The sequence below is a fragment of the Catharus ustulatus genome, chromosome 1, assembly GCF_009819885.2.
Source record: "Catharus ustulatus isolate bCatUst1 chromosome 1, bCatUst1.pri.v2, whole genome shotgun sequence".
In the NCBI taxonomy this organism is placed as follows: Eukaryota; Metazoa; Chordata; class Aves; order Passeriformes; family Turdidae; genus Catharus; species Catharus ustulatus.
Window position 1 is genome coordinate 94852285 of NC_046221.1, and position 20099 is coordinate 94872383.

The 20099-nt window shown below is 47.7% G+C and overlaps 1 protein-coding gene across 5 annotated transcripts; it reads right to left on the reverse strand.

The window, feature by feature from the left end:
• Window positions 1–781: 781 nt before the first annotated feature.
• IRX4 (iroquois homeobox 4) lies at window positions 782–10742 on the reverse strand. Of its 5 annotated transcripts, XM_033082301.2 has the most exons (7): window positions 10631–10742; window positions 10046–10153; window positions 5365–5523; window positions 4200–4451; window positions 3544–3650; window positions 2275–2597; window positions 824–2084 (listed from the first exon to the last, which is right to left on the reverse strand). In XM_033082301.2, the coding sequence occupies exons 3-7, from the start codon at window positions 5407–5409 to the stop codon at window positions 1315–1317; spliced, it is 1497 nt and encodes a 498-aa protein (XP_032938192.1). In that variant the 5' UTR covers window positions 5410–5523; window positions 10046–10153; window positions 10631–10742; the 3' UTR covers window positions 824–1314. The 5 variants fall into 5 exon arrangements, with proteins under 5 accessions (XP_032938185.1, XP_032938192.1, XP_032938218.1 ...); XM_033082294.1 differs by having other exon boundaries at window positions 782–2084; window positions 10046–10742; XM_033082327.2 differs by having other exon boundaries at window positions 5365–5430; window positions 10046–10742.
• Window positions 10743–20099: the final 9357 nt, after the last annotated feature.

Genomic DNA, 20099 nt, shown 5'->3' on the forward strand with positions numbered 1-20099 from the left:
TCACTCTGGTCCTTCGGGTGCTCTCGGTTCTTCCCAGCCTGCTCGGGTGAGCCGGGATCTACTTTTGCCTCGCAGCTTCTTTTCCAGCAGTTCTCCCTGTCTCCCGGTCCGGGGATCAGTAAAGTTTGTTCCCATTCCGGGGAAGGAAATGAAATCTTTTAAGCGCCTGTTATCTAAGTGGTAAATTGGCTGCGAGTGCTCCTGAATCACACGTCGAGAGCGCTCTTCCTCCCTCTCTCTTTTTGTTGGCTGCACTCTATTTAATGTCAAAACGGTAAAGCATCTGTACTGAAGTGCTGAAATATTCATGGCGGATCAGCGATTCTCCGCACTGGCAGAGGAGCTGGAAAGCTAAAACGGTTCTTTAAAAGATCAAATTTTCCATGTGAATCAATTGCTCCGCGCCCGGCGGAGGCGACGCCGCGGCAGAGCCCGGCCCTTGGGGGCCGACCCCCGCCCGCCTGCGGCTCGGGAGGGAGGGGAGGGAGAAGAGGGGATGCTGCCGCCCCGCCGGGGCTGGCGGGCAGCCGGCGCCCCCGCTGCCGGCCCGGGAGGCGGCCGGGGCCCGGCGCTGCCCCGCGGAGCGCAGCCCAGCATCCCTCCTGCGCGCAGCCTGCCTCCCGGGCTCCGTCCTCAGCGCCGCGGCAGCGCTGCGCTCAGCCTCTCTTCCCCTCTCCCGGCAGCCTGTTGACAGTCCTTGGAATTATCGGGACGGGCTCCGAGGGGGAATTTGAAACACTAGAAGTTGTTTGTTGCCCAATGCAAAACGCCACCACTTGTGTTACCTCTGAAACAGACAATTTATTGGAGTGAGCATACCTTTTAACATATTCTTTTTTTTTTTTTTTTGTCAAGATAAATTTGTGCAGTAGGTGTAAACTTAGTAGAAGTGCTGTTTGTGAATTATATGCTAACAAGGAAATCAGGAAGAAAAACTCTCGAAAAGTCTTTATAACTAATTTCGGCATGCCTTAAATTAAATCTGAATTAAATTTTCCCGTTTGTAAACTTTCGGATGTAAACTTTTTAAGTAGGCCTACACTATAGTACGTGCTTTTTGGACATGGAATTAAATAACTTTCACGACATTGATCCCTTAAAGTCGCAGCCAGGAGAAAATGTTCAGAACAGCAATGAGCAAAGTCTTTCCGTCGAACTGAGCAAACTGAACTTTAAATCCTCGTTTGTGTTGTTTGTTTAAAAAAAAAAAAAGGAAGAAAAAGTTTTATATTTAAATTTAAACTCTCGCAAGTCTCTTTTCAGTGTAGCTGACTCTTCAAGCGTTAGAAAGTCCTTTGCCCCTCGGCAGGCCTGTTAGGAACAAAACATTTTGCTTCCTGATTTGGGAAACGCCAGAAACTCTTTGTTTGAGTCATGGTGGGCCAGGTTTGAGAGCTGCCCCTTGAGCACATTGGCGCCGTTCCCCACCGCGCGTCCCAAGGCGCCCGTTTCCAGAATGGCTCCTTTGGTGGTAGCCCAGGAAACTGTTGTGTTGCTCAGGGCTTGGTTTAAAGTACTGTGCCTGAACAGGGGGTCGTGAAACACCCCGTCCACCCAGTTCCTGAGGTTGGTGACCGGCGAATCCTGGTGCCTGTCGATGACGCTGACCGGGGCGGGAGCGGCGGCGGCGGCCGAGCCCCCCGGCCTTTTCAGCATGCAGGAGGGGTACTCGGCCTGGTTGAGGGAGGTGGCAGTGTGCGCCAGGGACCAAATCCTGGGCTTCGCCTCCAGCAGCTGCTGCCCCTGCTGGAAGCACATCTTGGACTCGCAGCCGCGCTGCCGAGCGCCCAGCGGGTCGGGGCCGCACTCCTCCGCCGCCGTCTTCAGGCAGCTCCGCGCCCGCTCTGCCGCCGCCGCCTCCTCCTCCTCCTCCTCCTCCCCGGAGGCGGCCGGCGGCGGCATCTTGGCGGGGAGCTCGGCGGCCCGCGGCGGGTGGCTGGCTCCCGGCAGCGGGAGCGGGTGCGGATGCGGGAGCGGGTGCGGGAAGGGCCGCCTCAGCTCGCACTCCGAGCTCTCCGACTCGGCGGCGTCCAAGTCCTCCAGGTCGCTGAGCTCCAGCTCCTTCTCCTCCTTGCCCGTGGGTTCTGCGGGGCGGGGGCGGGGGAAGGGACAGCAAAAACAAGACACACGGTCACTGTCGGCGCCGCGCTGCCCCGCGGCCGCCCCCACCAGCGAGGCCCGCGGCCGCCCCCACCAGCGAGGCCCGCCCCGGGGGCGAGCTGCCGGCCGAGCCCCCGCGGCCGCACCGCTAAGTGCCTGGTTTTAGCAGGGTACCCTCGGCTTTCCCGCTCTTCATCGCCTCTTCCTGCGAGCCCTCCTCCTCCTCCTCCTCCTCTTCCTCATAGGGCCGCTTCTCGTCCGAGCACTTGTTCCGCGGGGGCCAAGTCATCTTGTTCTCCTTCTTGAGCCGCCTGCGGGCGTTGGCGAACCAGGTGGAGACCTGGGTGAGGGTCATCTTGGTGATGATGGCCAGCATGATCTTCTCGCCCTTGGTGGGGTAGGGGTTCTTGCGGTGCTCCTGCAGCCAGGCCTTCAGCGTGCTGGTCGTCTCTCGGGTGGCGTTTTTTCTCCGCGTCCCGCCGTCCATCGTCCCGTACCTGCAGGCACAGGGAAGCCCTCGGGATGTGACATCTCGCTCTCACCTCCCGCGCACCTGTCCGACGCGGGGTCCCAGAGCCCCGGCCCCGGCCACCTGCCTGCGGCACCCCCCGGAGGGTGCCTGGACCCGAGAGAGGGGAGATGGATCAGGACAGCTCGGTTTTAAGAGGGATGAGAATAGCTCAGCTTTATGAGGGGGACCGGCCTAAAAAATTCAGGCCAAGGAGGGAAAGCAAGAAGGAAGGGTTCAGCCCTTCAGCAGCGGGGGATGCAAATTTCCGCTTTGCCTTGGCAGTGGTGGGGTAAAGAGGGAAGGAATTGCCTGCTTTTATTTGTGGTAAAGTCAATGTCAGCATTTGGGGCAGCAGGAAAATACTAGCAGCTTGCAAACTCATAGAAATACCACTTTCCTCTCGTTTTATTAGTCCTCCCCAAACAAAATTCATCTGGGTGACCCCAGGGTGTAAGTGTTAATAGAAATATATTTCCTCTTACTCCTTTTATTAGTAATCTCCTCTACCCTTTTGTTCCTGAAATTGTAGGAACCTAACGCAGATGACACTGGGCTGCGACTGAATATTTAATGCACATCCTCCAGGAAAGGTCACTGGCGCCCAATGGGCCTCTGAGCTGGGAACGGTGTGTAAGGGGGTTTGCGCTGCTTTGAAACTAATAAATATACACGGGATGCCCAAGCCTGACTCCGCGCAGGGAAAGATAATTACCGCCCCGGTTAAGAGGGATCGCCCCCCGCGCTACCGCCCTCCCGGGGGGCGGAGGACCCCGTGTCGGTGTGGGGAAGGGGAGGCGACATGGCTGGGGCCGGGAGATGCTGAGCGGCGAGGAGGCAGGTTGGCGGGGCTAGCGGGGCGGGGCGGCGATGGCGGGGAGGGGGTGGCGGGGGTGGAGGGCAGCGAGCGGGGCCGGGGTGGGGATGGCGCTTACCTGTCGTACTGGTACTGGCTGAGGGTGTGATCGTAGGGGTAGTAGGCAGCCGCGGGGGCGATGCCCGCATGCGCAGAGCCGCTCCCGTCCTTCGCATCCAAACTGTTCTGCAAGAGACACCGCCCGCCGCCCTCAGCCCCCGCCGCCGGGAGAGCCCGGCCCCGCCGCCCGGCTCCCCCGCCCCGCGTCCCGGAGCGGCGCGACGGACCTTCCGGGGGCCCCTCGGCCGCGGCGCCCGGCGGCATCAATAGGGACATTAACTCGCGCTGTTACGGTGCAGGGGGAAAAAAAGAAAAAAAAAAAAAAAGAAAAAAGAAAAAGCAAAAAGACTGTATGGGAAGAGCGCATCATTTTGTTCGCAAGCCTGAGCCTGGGTCGGCCAAAACTGCCCGCCCGGACGGGCCCTCCGCACTCGGCCGCCAGCTCGTCAGGCGCGACTTTTAATTGCGTTACCGCGAGGAGCGAGCGCCGGGCCGGAACAGCCGCTGCCGCGGGGCTGGACGCGGGGAGCGCCGTGCGGCGCGGCGGGGCGGAGGAGAAGCGCCGGGGCTGCCCCCGCCCGGTACCGGGTCCCTCCGAGCGGCCTCGCCCCGGGGGCACGGGGGGAGCGCGGGGCCGGCGGGGGGAAGCGAGCGAGCATCCCCCGGGCGGCTTACCAAGGAGTAGAAGGCGGGAGCCTCGGTACCGTAGGTCACGTAGTTTCCATAGCCCTGGGGCCCGGCGTAGGGCCCGCCGTAGACCCCCAGGGCGGCGGCGGAGTTGAGCTCGTGTCGGGCGGTGGCGAGCAGGCGGCTCTCGTACACCGGGCAGTACACGGGGGTCTGGGCGGAGGCGGCCGCCCCCGTCTCAGCCAGCGTCCGGCTGCTGGTCTCACAGCAGGTCGTCAGGGAGTTGGTGCTCATCAGGAACTGCAGGGAAAGAGAGCGGCGCTGAGGGTGGGGTGCGGGGAACTTCCCAAAGTGTAACCAAGTTTGCGGTCGGTTGTTGTTAGAGTGTGTGGGTTTGGTGGGTTTTTGTTTGGGTTTGTTTTGTTTCGTTTTTCAAATCAGGTCATAGCTCTGGGGTGTCGCCCCCCCTCCTCCCTCCCCTGCCGTATTTTACTTCAATCGTGATAGAAGAGCTTCTGGAGAAGCGCAGAGGTGCAAGGATTTTATCAGTTTTTTGAAACGACTCCACAACAACAACGAACGCCCCGTGACTGTGGATGTTTAATCCTCTATAATACATTCCTCAGGCCCTCTGCATTTAAAAGCTAACCTTTCCTGGGGTGTTTTCACAAGACTGGGGTTTACACCGTTTTCTCCTCTTGCAGCACAATGATTCCCATCTGCGTTTTAAACCTTTTTTTTCGAAGTCATTCATGCATATTTATTTTGACTGCAGATTTGTAGCAGCCACGCACGCATCTGTAATTAACCTGCTGGTTTAGAATATCCCATTCTGTTTCTACGGGCCGGACCTCCGTACGTCCGTGTTTAATTGATAAACTGTGAATTTAATCGTGATAAGAAAAAAAAAAAAAAAAAAAAGAAGGGGTAGGGGGGGCTGGGGATCTCTAGCTCCCCTTCTCACCTCTCTCATCTCTGTAATCATCTCCCACGTGTCTTTATCACCCCCAAACACCCTAAATCCCGCATGTTTCTTCCCATTTTAAAACTGGTGCCCGACACAGAACTTGGTCATCTTGGAAAGCTGCAGAGCGAGCATCTGCTTCGCAGCTACCGCATGCGGGAGAGGTTCGCTGCCGCCCTCATCCCGGAGCGAAAACATCCATGAGGACTGAAATTCAATCAATTAACGTTGGTAGGCAAAAACTCTTACCTGGGGTGCTGAGGAGTAAGGGTAGCCAAACTGAGGATAGGACATGGTACAGAGGCTCCCAGTTATCTAGAAACAAGGCGAGGCGTCTGATCTGCACGCTATGGCAGCCTGGCTCTGCTCTGTCGTACCAATTGATTGGTAACCACAGGTCCCTAGATGCTTACAGGACGAAGCAGAAAACCACATTTAATTTATTTACATGAAAACTTAAATTTTTTTTTTTTAAGTATGTACGGCGATTTTAGCACCTTTCCCGCTACCGCTACGACACAGAAATAATTGTTACATGTAGGCTCCCAGGCTGACAGACGTGAGGGTAAAAATAAATGCTTTGCACCCACGGAAAAATAAAAGGTGGGAAGAAGAAAAGTGATACGAATGCATCAACTCACAAGCACGCTGTTTTAAAAGAGCCGAGCCTCTGACGTCACGCAAAACCTACTCAAATTAACCTGCCTGTAAGTTTAACACTCATTTTCGGGAATCTTTGCCCTGCCATGGAAAACAGGCTCACCAGCATCGCCTTCAACCTGCCTAACAGGGGCGAAAAGTTTGGTAAGCTCTTCGGTAGCAGCAACGCCTGCTTGCAACACATATATTTCTGCGGGCAAGGGAAGGAAATGAATGTTTTTAATCTGAAGGATCAATGTTGTATCAGCTATTTTCCCCACCCTCCTTAGTCACTGAAAGGCTAGTAAGCACTTTTAATTAGAAATTAATTAATGAGCAGCTGCTTCTTCCCACCCCACAGTAATAATTAGTCTCAATTACAAACAAGACATATGAAGGGACACACGACTGAGTCTTCATTTAAGATTTAATCAACAGTTAAAATTAGCGCTAACGCTGACAATAAAGCACATGATAAGCAATCCTGCTTTTCTTTTCGGCTTTTATTCCAGGCATGTGATTACAGGTAGAAAACCCTACAAGCGTCTTCCGGGGAATGATGGAAAAGATGTGACTTTTCACGTTAAAACGACTTTGATCCCATCTCAAACTTCCAACACCCCCTTCTACCCGACCCATCCCACTGCTGCCATCAGCCTCCCTACCCTCTGGGGGTCTGGGACCACCTCCCCCCCATACAAGCAGGCAGCAACCCCCGTGTGCTGCCTGCTCGGGGGGAACGGGCCGAGGGGGAAGATGCTGGCAGCCCCAGCACCTCTCCCCCGACGGCCGGTACCACCGAGGCAGGGCAAGCAGGCAGCCCCCGGGAGGACGGGGGAAGCGGAGGAGTCAGCTCCGAGGCTGAAGCTGGGCTGCTGGTGCAGTCGAACGCTGCTCCATGGTGTGCAGACTTGCTCAGAGAGATTCCTGGGTTCAGACATGTGAATAGCCCCAGGGTCACACTCTAATTAATGATGATATTCTCTTCTTCTCCCCAGCTGGAAGACTGCCTCCCAGAAACGAATCTGCCCACACTGACAGCTCGATTGAGGGTGATTGATGACTATCTGGAGACCACAGTACACATAATATAATATCTGCTGCGTAATTGCTTTAATTTACAGATGAAAATACTAGTTCTCAGATCGAGTTAGACTACAACAAGAGGCGTTTTATGGCGCTTTAGAGTGTTTGCAAATAAAAGATATCAGATACAGTACATGCAAATTATCCTGACAGCTCAGTATCTGTAGCCGGGAGAAACGTATAAAGAAAGGGACTCAAATGACATAAATAATCGGTTTGGAATTCTGTATTGATTTTTGGATGGAAAGAAAGTGCTTATTTTTTCCTCACCTGAAATGTTAATTCCTTTTATTTCTGAGAATATTAATAACTTTGCCATTGGGTTTCTTTTATAGAAGGGCTTCTCTATTCCTCCTCCTGCATTATACCCTGGTGTTGCCAAAGTATAACGATACTTTTAGCGACTCAGCACCAGCAGCTTCCTTCTGTGCGGAGTGTTGACGGACTATTGCATTGTTTGGGAAGAAAAGACACCCAGTGTTTACACAATGGTCTGCACGCAGTGTTCCGTGCTGCTCCCTCAGCCTCCTGTGCCCATTGCGCTGGGGGATGTTTGTTTAAGCTCCGGAATAAAACTCACCGGTGCTAGGGAAGAAAATAGTTGCACTTATCTCAAGAGTGGCTCGGTGTAAAGCACTATAATTAGCTGGCATAGCTGGAGAACTGCCTGAAGAAGTCCTCCCAATTTCCAGGCTACAGTTTGGGAAATGTCCTGAAGTTCTGGTTTATTTGGTGTTTTCTGTTTTTTTTTTTTTTTTTTTTTTTTTTTTTTTTTTTTTTCCACTGCAGATGTCAACTCTGCAGTGGCCAACAATACACTACAGGTTTTGATATTTAGATGAGTCTATTAAACTTTAAAATACAAGGAGAAATTCAATATTTATAGTCCTTGTCTATTTATATATCACAGTTGTCTTTCACTGCGCCATGCAAATACTCTGGTGCCCATTTTCGCACTGAACTTTCCTGTATTAATCATGATAATTATTTGTCATTTTTCTTTGCAGCCTGCCTGCTCTATTACTTTACCCCCGGTCAGCTCTGTGTCAGTTCCAATCTGTATTCCCTAGAAAGCACTCATTAAAAAAAACCCCACCAAAACAAACAAACAAAAAGGAAAAGCGACAAAAAAACTTAATAACCTTAAACACTTAAATGCTGAAAGCTGACATTACATCCTCCCCCACTGTTGATGTCTTGTTTCACTTACAGTCTACAAATAATGGCCCTTTGTTGATAAGAAACTCAACACAATTATATTTCATCTTAAATTTTTGGTGCCAGAGCACAAACATGCATTAAGCCCCACAATGATTTAAAATAACCTTTGTGGTTCTTGCACATAAACAACGTAACACTGTTCAAATCCAAGCAAAGACGCTTAATGCTGTGGGCTATATCCTTAAGCATTTGGAAAATGCAAGTCTTTGCTGTGCAATAAAAATTGATCCTCGTCAAAGCCCCTTTCCTGTACAATGCAGCTTTCGAGAAAGAAACACACACAGCTTTCTCCAAAGTTTGAGCAAGGAAACCCATTGCGATCAATAGGAAACGCTGGAGAGTTCCCTTCTGGTCAGAACCAGCCTGCACACTCAGGCGAGCAGGTCTTTCCTACCCAAAGCCTAGCCAGGTCTCTCTCCCAGGGTTATGAGCTTTTCCTCTGAGAACCTGGAGCCAATGCTCATACAAGTTTTATTGTAAAAACATGGAATGAGAATGAAAGAGTGTGATGCTGGAACAGGCCACAGCAGGTAAAACAGAACGTCTTCAGCACTCAGGCTTTGATGGACGTCTTCAGGGACATGATCTAGAGGCAGTTAATGCAGCTACACTTGCTATCTGCGTTTTCATCGCCTTCTCTTTTGGAGGGGTTATTGCCACTCCTGGAAATATTTCAGCAACGGAATTTGCTTATGGGCTAAACAGACTTTAGCGAGCTCTTTCAGTCGAATTTGCTTTGTTTTCATGTTACAGACTTAAAGCAACATTGACACAGCCTGACAAACGCTGCAAAGCTCTACGTGTTGCCCGTTTGGAATCTAACATGGAACCGAAGGCAACCTACAATACTTTCACGTAGGTTAGTTCCCATAAACTTGCTATTTGACAGTAAATATATATTATAAATAAATTGTTTCTGAGCTAGTTTGAGGTGCAACTGCACCTCCTGCATTTTGAGTCGAGGGACAGCTGCCGACCTGCACAAACCCATGCCATGGCTTGGGATTGGCAGAGCCATGATGACCAACAGAATAGTTGCATAAGAAGGCACTGCTAATTAATTTACTCAGTTTACAACTACATGTAAAATCAGTTGTTCAAAGCTATCCATTTGAATGCTTTCATTTTGCAAGTCTTCAATCCTCTTGGCAAACAATCTAGATTAGAGCAGAAAGGCCTCACATGCTCATTCTGTTCTTTGTATTTATTAACTTTTCACACTTCAGAACTAGAGCCAGCACTTTCTCTCTCTCTCTCTCTTACATGCACACCTACACACACAACCCGCTACCCCCCTCCCTGCCCCCACATACACCAAACTTTTCAGCAAGAGAAGCAAACGCTGACCTGGGCAGATGCTCTGTGGCTATAGATGGACCCCACAACATGCCCACATTTACCCACTCGGTGCAGAGCATCACAACTACGCTTTCACTAGCAAAGCAAAGATTGTATAAGATTTCCTTTCTCAGCTCCTGTACCCCCAGTGCTGCAGACCTGCAGGCATTCAGACGCCACTACCTTTGAGCTCCCTGGCACCCGACAGCTTCAACTTACTTCCCTGTGAAGGCAAAACTTTCCTGCTTGCAAGATCAAATTCTGTCTTTTAAAGTTCGTCTTAAAATCCAGAAAGTTTGACTCGGTACCTTACCTTAGTGCTCGCTGAATATCATATCCACACCCCCTTCCCAAGAAATAACACACGTATGTTAAAATACATTTACCCTCTGTTCTAGGTAAAGATTGCACAAAGCCAAGTGATTCATCACAGATAGTTTCTCTTCCCTCCAGCAGTTCGTTTTCAGCTGCCTTGCTGCTAAAGCGGGCTCCGAAGGAGAAGGGGGGCGGGGGGGGTAAGCCCCAGCGCTCCCCTCCACCCCCCGCTTCCATAGACACACACACACACACACACTCACACACATACTCACACACACACTCACACACGCACTCACAAGCATCACCACCAAAAGAAGAATTTTTTTACCTGCGATCACGCCAGGCTTCGGCTAAAACCTGGTAGCGATGGCTGTGCCATGGTAGGGCTTGTCTCCTCCGGTCTGCGCTGGCTGGCGTGGCAGGGAGCTGCGGGGAGCTAACGCAGACATGTCTCAGTGCGCGGTACCTGCGCGGAGCCTTCGGTCCCCAGGCGCCACAGCCACTTCACTAACCCCCTGTACCAGAGTGACGCTCAAGTGAATAGTTCCACTGATCACACTCTTTCCTACTGATTAACACTTTCCAACACGACCAGGCATTCCACTTCCAACTTTTCCCGTTTTAAAACAGAAGCAGCCAGCGCCGCTTGCTTCCGCGGGTTATAAACGCCGTCTGGGGCGTGGGGGACACCATAATTAATAGCAGGTTAGTAAAATTAGTGCTGCCACTCCAATTGTTGTCCTTGTTGCCAACAATAATTGCATTGATTCTGGAAGGACACGAATGTCCTCCATTTAACCTAATGATCTGCGGGTTGCACACGCTGTACGGCAGCCGTGGCGGTGATTAACTGCGCGCACCTCCAAACTATCATTTATCTCCGCGAGTCACGACTGAAAGGCGCTAAACTTACAGGCAACTCTCCCTGCCTCTCTCGCCGTCTTTGTTTCCCTCCCGCTGGAGGAGGCGGGCTGGGACGTCGGCGTAGCCCTGCGCACAGGAGACGGGCACCTGTACCTGTCCCCCCGGCCGCCTCGGCTTTATTCATAGCCCGGGGGGCAGCGCGGCGGATTCGGGCGCCGCGGAGCTGCCGGGGATCGCCTGGGCCAGCGCCCCCCGACCGCGGGGAGGGGGCAGGGGGGGCGGTGCGGCAGCGCCCGGCACGGGGGACCCGCTCCCTGCAGCGCCCCCGGGGCTGGCTGCGCCGCCGCTGCCCGCCCTGGGCGCAGCCCCACAGGGGCTGCCCGGGCACCGGGGGCTCCCTCCGGGCGGAGGTGGAGGGGCAGCCGCAAGCAGGTCGGGGCAGGAGCGCTCGGTCCCGCCCGCCCTCTCCGTCCCTCCGTCCGTCCCGCAGGCTCCCGCCGCCACCGCCGCCCTCTGCTGCGGAGAAGTTACACGGGGCCGGGGTTGGGCGAAGCGGCAGCGAGCTCCCAGTCCGAAATGCCTTTCTCGGTGTGCAGCCTCCCGCCACCCTCTCTCAGTCCCGGGCGCCCAGGGCCGCCTCGGGCTCCGGCCCGGTGTCCGGGGCCGCGCAGCTCCCGGGATCCCCGCGGGAGCCCGTGCATGACAAGTTCCACCGCGCGCTCGGTACTTTCTTTTCTTAATTGTTTGTTCAGCAGGAAAAGGGACAAATCGGGATTGACAGAAGGGGGAGGAGGGATCAATATCATTCCTGTTTAAAGGCGTGAGCCTGGGCAGACGTCTCAATAAGACAGAGGAGGAGAAAAAGAGAGTATTATATCCTACCTAATTAAGCGAAGACAAAGAGGTGTGGGGAGAAAGGTTCAGCAGAGGTGGGGTGGCAATGGGAATTTTTAATCCGGTGTCTTCCCACAGTAACCACCAAGGCTGAACAGTAACGTTAATAGGGAACATCTGTACATCGACAGATTTATTCTTGCCAGGGCTCTTTCATGCCTGTGTCATTTGCATGGCCCCGTGCTCGTAATGTTCGACACACGCTGCACCTTGTAGTGCAATGACAGGGTAAATCTGATGAATGCTGAAACTGGGAAATCCTCTTCTCTTTCCCCTTTCCCCCTCCTCGGATTGCCCATGCAGCCTTCAAGGTGGGGAAACCACACGGAGAAAGGAAACGTGAGCCTTCTCCCCATCTGCACCTGCAAACAGAAAGCCAATCATGCCACGAGCCTTTGCATTTTGAAGCGGAGTAACAAACCCACAGCGGCGCGGATGCCTGGTTGCCCGCCCCGGGCTGCCTCCCCGCCGGCGGGACGAGGGCTCTGCGATGCCCCCGGAGTGCAGGAGGTGTGTGTGCCGTTCCTGTCCCGCCACTGCGGGTCTGGACTTTTCCTCCCTTCCCCAGGGAAACCTGTCCCTCTGTCTCTGAGCCCGGCCCGGGGCAGCGCCCTGCCTGCGCTGGGAGCCCCGCCGCCCCGGGACCTCGTCCTGCCCGCCGATCCCGTGTTTTACAGAGCGGGGTGGCACCGTCCGCCGCCCGGAGGTGACACCTGCCCTTCGGCCCTAAGATGCTTTGAGGGCACCGGGACCTCTCGGTGTCTTCCCCCAAACTTGTCCCCGTCCCGGCGCCGGGTGCTCAACCAGAGGCCACCCCCGCTTTTCTCGACGGCCGAGTTTACAGGGGGGAGCTCCGGGGTGAGGTGCTGGGCTCAGCTGCCTCCCTGCCCTGATGTATGATGTTCAAGGGCAGGAGGCATCGTTCAAAGAGTAATCTTTTATATTAACAGCTACAACCAATAGCAGTACATTAATATGGGTCTTTTGTAATATAACAACCTCAGGTCTATGAGATCAACATTTTTAATTATTTCAGTGATGCTTAAAGGAAGTGAGCAGACTCGAGTCTGTCTTTTCCAATTTGCTCATGTCGACCTGCACACCTTGGAAATTGCCATCCATTGCCATTCTGACCTACGCAGCAGAAAGCACAGTGGCTTTCTGTCAGAAACTGGTCTAGCCAGGAAAGAGAGCAACCAGACTAAGTGGAGCTGGAATCCCAGCAGACATGCATGCAGGTCAACCATAGTGACAGGATGGACACTGAGGGAACACTGGTCACTGATAAATCGGGGAAGATGCTTGCAACAAGAGAAAAAGCTTTTGGGCAGCATTCCCAAAAATCCATGGGTCAGAGTCCAAGGCTGGAAGGGCATTTTCAGATCTTGCTTCATGTCGTTCGTAATGTTAGATTGTCTTGTTCCTTTTATATTTTTGTTTAAATAACCAATAACACTAAGGTTTCAACCATTTTTAATGCTTAAACTATTAAAAGGTGCTCTTTTCACTGTAGAAATGCTGTTGGTCCTGTCTATCCTGGCATTCTTTGGCATTCTTTCCCATTTCTGTAGCTAGAGCAATGCCCTCTCTGCTGTGAAAAGGCCATCATTAAATGATACCAAGTGGTTAAACCCCTTAATTTTCCATGTCATTAGACAAACAGCACTGGTGATAGAACCACATATTTCCATTCAAAAAGGAAATACAATTTAATTTTCAGTCTCAACTCCTTCAGCACCATGGCTATATTTTGAAGACCTACTTTCTAAGATATCAGATGGGAGAAAACAACAGCTTGATCTCTTACTTTTTTGGCCTCTATTTTCCTGTAGAGGTTACTAAATCACACCTAGTCAAGAAATAATATACTAATGCACGTATCATAACTCATGTTCACTATGAAGGTCCTAGAAACACATTAGCTTAATCATGAAACCTCTGAGATAATTTACTTAACTGGAATAATTTCAGGAAAGCCAATATAATTCAGAATGTAGTAAATACACAGATAGAAATCAGATTTTCTCTGAAACTATTTTTGTCCTCATCTGGTTATTTGGTGCCAAGTTATATGGTAGCCTCAGAGCAGCAAGGTTTGGCTTAATTTGCAGGGATCCATACAGGTACATTTCTTTTCCTCTTCTCACATTAAATTCATTATGTGATGTTCAAAAGACTGATGCACACTAGAAAACCTTTAGGCATTTCTGTGTAACGGGGATGGTTTATTAAAAGGATAGGTTATTACTTTGAACAATGACTTCAGTGAGTACGTTAAAATGTGAAATGTTTATCTGGTACTGGTCTGTATTGGACAGAATCTGTACAACTAGACTTTTATTCATAAATGCATGCCTAAGCTAATAACCCACATTTATTTTCAGATCCTGGGTGGTCATCTGAGTGTCTTTTGTAGTCCACAAAGATGTAGGCTTCTGACTATTTTCTAAAGAATTTTGTAAGCAAATGTTACCATAATTCCATTTGTGAGCCCATGATTTTGAAAATAAATTTATTTTGCGTTAAGAAAAAGATTTGATGTTGTTAGAGAAATAGCTAGGGCTGTCTTACTATGCTCAATATGTGGAAGGGTGGAGAGGATTATTTTTTAATAGGAAAAGAGCATAACTTTATAGACCCAGAAGCAGAACCAAGCCTCTTGGAAGACGCTGAAAAGGCAGAAGACACCAAGTGAGTCAGTAGCACCAAGTTCTCCTTCCTGCACTGCGTCTTTACTGCAGACTTTGGCCAGGTGAGCAGTGCTGCTGAGGTGCAGCTCCAGGGAAGCAATACAGCAATAAGCTCCGTCCTCTGTGTTGCACCAGCAGAGAGTCGTGGGCTGGGAATCCCACCGATCTTCCTGTGAGTGAGAAATTCTGCAAAATGCTGCTTCTTGCACGGAAGGGACCACAGAAGAGAACTGTGAGTTCCTCAGAAAACAAAGATGCAATTAAAGCAGCGTTTGTAGTTTTCAGTTAGGGTTATCTTTCAATGCAGGATGAACCATCATTTTTTTCCTGCTAATTATTTTCATTAGCTGTTTTAACTCTTCCTGAGAGTTCTTAATAATTGCTTCAGAGCAGAATGTGTAAAACTGAAAATTATTTATGGCACTGATTAGAACTACAGAATACTAATATGAGTAGTCAGGAATAATTCACCATAGCAGGAAAAGCACTATTTAATTGTTTAATATAGAAGTTTAATTGTGCTTGCATACAATTATCATGTAAATATCACTGTGATCACTTTAAGAGGTTATTTCTAAGTGTGCCAAAATTCTGAAGCAATCTGAAAAGAATTAATTTTTTTCTTACCTCCCTTCACAAGTCTCTCAAGTGTACTATATGTTTTAACTTAAACCAAAATATAGCCAAAGGCAGACAGGAGTTCCAACAGTGACCAGTGTAATACTCACTGCTTTTAATTACTGTAACAATAAATCACAGAGGAATGTCCTCCAGGTACTAAATGATTTTCTAAAAACATTTGAGAATATTTTTGAAATTCAATTAATTGAAGGCACGAGATAAAAGGTACACATTCTTAATGGCTATAAAATAACCCTAAGGGATGTAACTGAGCTCCAAGCTTAACTTCAAAGTGTGACAGAAATACTTACTGTATTACTTTAAAAGTATTCAGATCAATGAATCAGTTAAAATTACTTATACATTTACCAACCTTTTCATTTTCTTTCTGAATATGATAGAAAGAATTGCTCTCATTTCCCAGGACACAAAAAGCAGTTGAGACCTGTAAAAGAAATTGTAATTAAAGCCAGCCTTCAGTCAAAATTGGTATTATGAATTTTTGGTTGACACAAGATAAAGGGGCCAGCAAAACATAAAAGTGGCTTGATAAAGCATACATTTAGACATTTTATACTGAAAATTAACTGGTTTGTGGAGATATTTCAGGGTCTAGGATTAAATCTGTCCTTGTTAGGCCAGTAAGCAGTTTTCTATTGAATTCAATGGAAGCAGTGACACCCTGCAATCTGTATTGTGCATAGCTGTGTGCAGCTGACTGTCTCTCCAATTATGGGCCAAATCAACTCTCTTTTTTCCCTTTTTGTTCCTACTCCTAGGATTAATCACACTACCCTGAACACCCACATGGCTTTGCAAAGTGCTGAAGATCTCGAGCAGTCACAGCATGCCTTTTGCAAGCAACACTGTGACGCAGGATGCCACGTAATGCTCAGTAGGATCTAACTCCATGAATAAATACCTTGACATTTGGCCCATAGTTCATGAGCATCTGAGACTGTCGTAAAATAAAGGTGCTTAAACAATCACCATTTTCTGATTTGCAAGGTGATTTTACAAGGCAGTATGACTCAACAGCAGGAAATTGTTAAGCAATATGTAGAGGTTGAACTGTTGCTTCCAAAAAACCAGCCAATTTTCTTTTTTTCTTTTTTTCTTTTTAGCAGAGCTGCTCTGTTCTGCGGAAGACTCTTCCTTCTGCCATGCACCCAGCTTTGAAAACAGATCATAGACCCACAGTCATCATACCATGGAGAGAAGGGTTAACTTCTAACATTTGCAAAACAATTGCTTGTTATAAATATGTGTCACAGTTAAACTGCACGTGTATTATTCATTAATGCAGAAAGTTTAGAAATAAGTTTAGAAACAAGAGCTATGCACATATGTACATTCATGCACATCTATGTCTGTACACTCGTACGTACACACACACAGGGAATCATGTAGCGAAGTGTCTGTACTGCTTGGAAGAACTATATTCTATGAGAAGACTGAAAACACTCTACTAAAGACTAATTACAATGTTTTCCAATAGGAATTTATTTTCAATACTCACTGATAATTTTCTTAGGAGCATGTTAACACTTTCTCTGTGTTTAAAACGCATTAAACTGAGACAATAAAAAAATGGCAACCGAGATAAAAGTATCTTTATCTCTTGTGTTTCTTTACCTTGAGCATTTTAAATCATAAACATTATAAGAATTTTTTAGCATTTAATATAGATGTCATGACCATGTAACTATTTTCTATAGCTCCATGCAGTAATTCCCCACCCTGCAGGTGTGAGGGGGGTGGGAGGATCATTGAGCCTTGAAAACATCCACAGCACATTGCAGTTGCAAAAATACAGTCGCTGACAATACATGTGTAGTGTAACAGTCATTTTTAAACTGTAATAAATATAATACAACACTAAAACCACCAATAAGATTCAGGTCTCATCAAAAAACTCTGCTTCATCAGAGTAATAAAATAGTAAAAACCTTTTTAATCAGGGACTACAGGCTGTAGAAGATAGTTTGATATGTTTATTTTGATGGCAAATACCCACTCGTAACAAACGCATCCACCAAATTATCATGTGTCATTTTCAGCCAGGTTAAAGTAAATTCTATATAAAAAAGCCTGAAATTTCTGTTAAATGTTTGTTCCACCAATTACTCCAAACCACTGTTAAAAATATTTCAGAACTTTTCTGGAGACTTAGCAGTCAAAAGATTTTTTTTTTCCCAGAATAGTTAGGCTGTTTATCTCAAAAGGGCTGTTTGTCTAATTAAGAACACATGGATTTATGAGTGTAAATAACTCCACAAAATCTGAGAAACTGAAGAGAATTCCTACATTTCTCCCTCTTCTCCTTCCTGTTTTGAAACTCAATGCTTGAACACTTTCATTTTTTTCTATTTTAACCAGTGGTGAAATGGTTGCAGTAATATAGAAGTGCTGAAGTAAAAACAAGTCAGAATGTTGGCTTCAGATTAAAGCTGGGTAAACCTGGGACAACTTGTCTAGAAAGCAGAATCATTTCATTGTAAATACATGTCAAACAAGGTTAAATATGGTTCACAAAGAAAAAAGGTATGCTCATATGTCTAATTTTTAGGTTTGCAAGAGCCTCTGCGGGCAAGATATGAAATGTAGTCATGTTTGTTGCAAGATGCAGTTTCCTCTGCATTGTATTTTCCAGTTAACACTCCTCCTCCTCCTCTCCCAAACATCTGATTTCAAAGCAGGTAGAGCTCAGTCCTAAAGACACAGGCCATGGGAGGCGAGGGATTTCTGCAAAATCCTCATTAATGTTGAAGGAAGAGCCTGCCTTGGGAGGATGACTCAGATTCCTGCCTTTGCCCATATCCAGAGGCAACTGTGGGAGGTGAAAGACAAAGAGCAGACACCTGCAGCCACACGAGTCCCCAGAGAGCATGTCCTGTTTGACATTTAGCCTTGCACAAGACTCCCCAGTGTGCTCTGTTCCTATGCCAGCCTATCTTTCCAGCTGGAAGCGGAGTGGAGTGGGACAAGCCCTGCTTATCCAGGAACCAAGAAAATGTCAGTACCATGCTCAAACCCAGCACGTTCGGGGATGTAGCAGAACCAGGAGTGACACTGGTGGAGCTACTGCAGCTGCTCTGTGTCACCTGGAGGAAACTTCACCTGAGGCGACACAGCGGAGACAAAAGTCAATGACAGCCCATGGCACTGCAGACATTTCCAGATGGTCCAAGCTGCAAGAGTATGAGAGGATGGCTATTGCCAGTTTGGGCAGGTGCCCGTGCCAGCTGCTGGCTGCTCATGGTCAGCTAAACGAAGAAGTCAGAGTGGACAAGTGTGAGAAAATCTGTCCCTCCCATCACCAAAGTGCAGGAACCCTGCGGCTTGCCCAGGCTCCAAAGTGGGAGCTCAGCTGATCTCTTGCTTTGTCACCCACAATCACTTCTAACTTTAAACAACTATTAAAAAACCTTGAGCAGTCAGATCTATTTTATGGTTCCTTGTGTGACTATTATTGGCTTGCAGTTTTTCATCAGGTTTTCTTACCCAAAGTCAGATAGCCACCTTATATAGGTGCGTACAGCAAGACCTCCTAACCCTGTCAGCTCCTGGGCCTCAGACAGTGCTTTCTAGGCTTGCCAAGTATTTGTGAGGAGGACTTGCTGGAAACATCAATCCCAGCTGACTGCTCTTTCATGAAACTTAAAAGATTTGGAACAGAAAGCACATCGGAATAAAAGCTGAGAAGATCTGAAAAAGAAAAAGCTATAAATAGATGCTGAAGACTCCACAAATGTAAGTACAAATACAAATTTTTCCTATTTAAAATAATTTTTTTGTGAATTACACTGCTGGGAAAAGGCAGATGAAGGAACCACAGTTGATCCTGAAAGCAGAGAGGGTCACAGGAAGACTGGGAGAGCAGCTTGTTCTTCTGGTCTATGTTATGACTGCCCTTACATGATATGTGTCCCTAAACTGCTTTTTTTTTAGCAAATTGAGAGTCATGTGACTGTAGTAGTTGACTTCTGCATGGAAGAAGCAACAAAACAAAATTTTTTGCCCCTACTTAATGAAATATATTTACTTTGAAGGAAGTAAATAGCTTCAGTAATCTCTGATAAATGTATAAGGCTCTCTAATACGTCATTTTTTTCCTTGGAATTACAAAGTGCTGTGGTTTGGTAGCTAAACAGTCCCCAGAATTGCTCATCTACAGTTTAGAGAACTTAAACTCACTCAGGTCAGCTTTGTGAAGGCACTTCAGAATTGCCAAAAGAAATGGGCAGAGTGGACATTTTTGGATTTATAAAAATACAGTCATTAAAACTGCAGTTTAGGAGTCCAGTCCCAATTCTCTTGTCGTTTTATTTCTTTCTTTTATTGAGCCCTATGTGTTTCCTCTTGTCTTGCCTTGATTGCACTAAAAATCCACGTGGAACTCACTGAAAAACAGGATTATGATAATTTTTTTTTTTGTTTTGAATGCCACTTTTCTGTTGTTTTGTTATTTGTGTAGACGTCCGCATGCCAAAGTAAATTTGTTGAATAGTACCATTTACAATTGAATATTTTACAGATAGAACTAGGAAAAAAAAGTCAGTTTTAACAATACAAGTAAAGAATGTTTCTTGTGTTATATATGAATCATGCAATTAGTGAATTCCGCTAAGGGTAGTAATTGTTCATTACTTTAGATCTGGAAGCTATTTTGAAGTGCTTTGGAAAGATGAATGAGAAGAATATTGTTTATTTTCAAAATCAAGTTCAAAGAACTTACCTTCAAGCAAATGATGGCATTCCCAACTAGGGATGACACTACAGAATAAATGCTAGAGGGAACTTAAAGCAGCCTAATATAGAATCCTGGCTGAAATAAAACTTTGAAGATGTTTCCCAGAAGATGATAAAAAAAAGGTTTATGGTAAAAAATAGCAAGACAGATGAAGTCCTAGGACATTCACACCAAACACTTCTTTCTTTTTTACATGTGCACTGCAGAACCATATCCCAGTGCAGCTGAATCCCATCAAAAGTCCTGTGGAAGCCTAATATTTTCCTTTTCCTTGGAAGTAAAGGTTTGTGTTAGTACTATATAGATCTGTGTAAATGGTACAGGTCTCGTGCATGTAACCAATTTGGTTTTGTTTCCCCTACTGGATTTAACCTCATAGAGTTAGCAATGGATGAAATGAGTAAAATTACATGGTCTGTCCCAAAACACTTTTAACCACGTAAATAGCAGTCTGGCTTTTATACCATCATTGATCGGGGTTTCACAGAAGAGTAGTTCAACAGGTAAATAAAATGCCCAGAATCTTTCTTCTTACTTTATCAACCCACAAGATTTGTAGA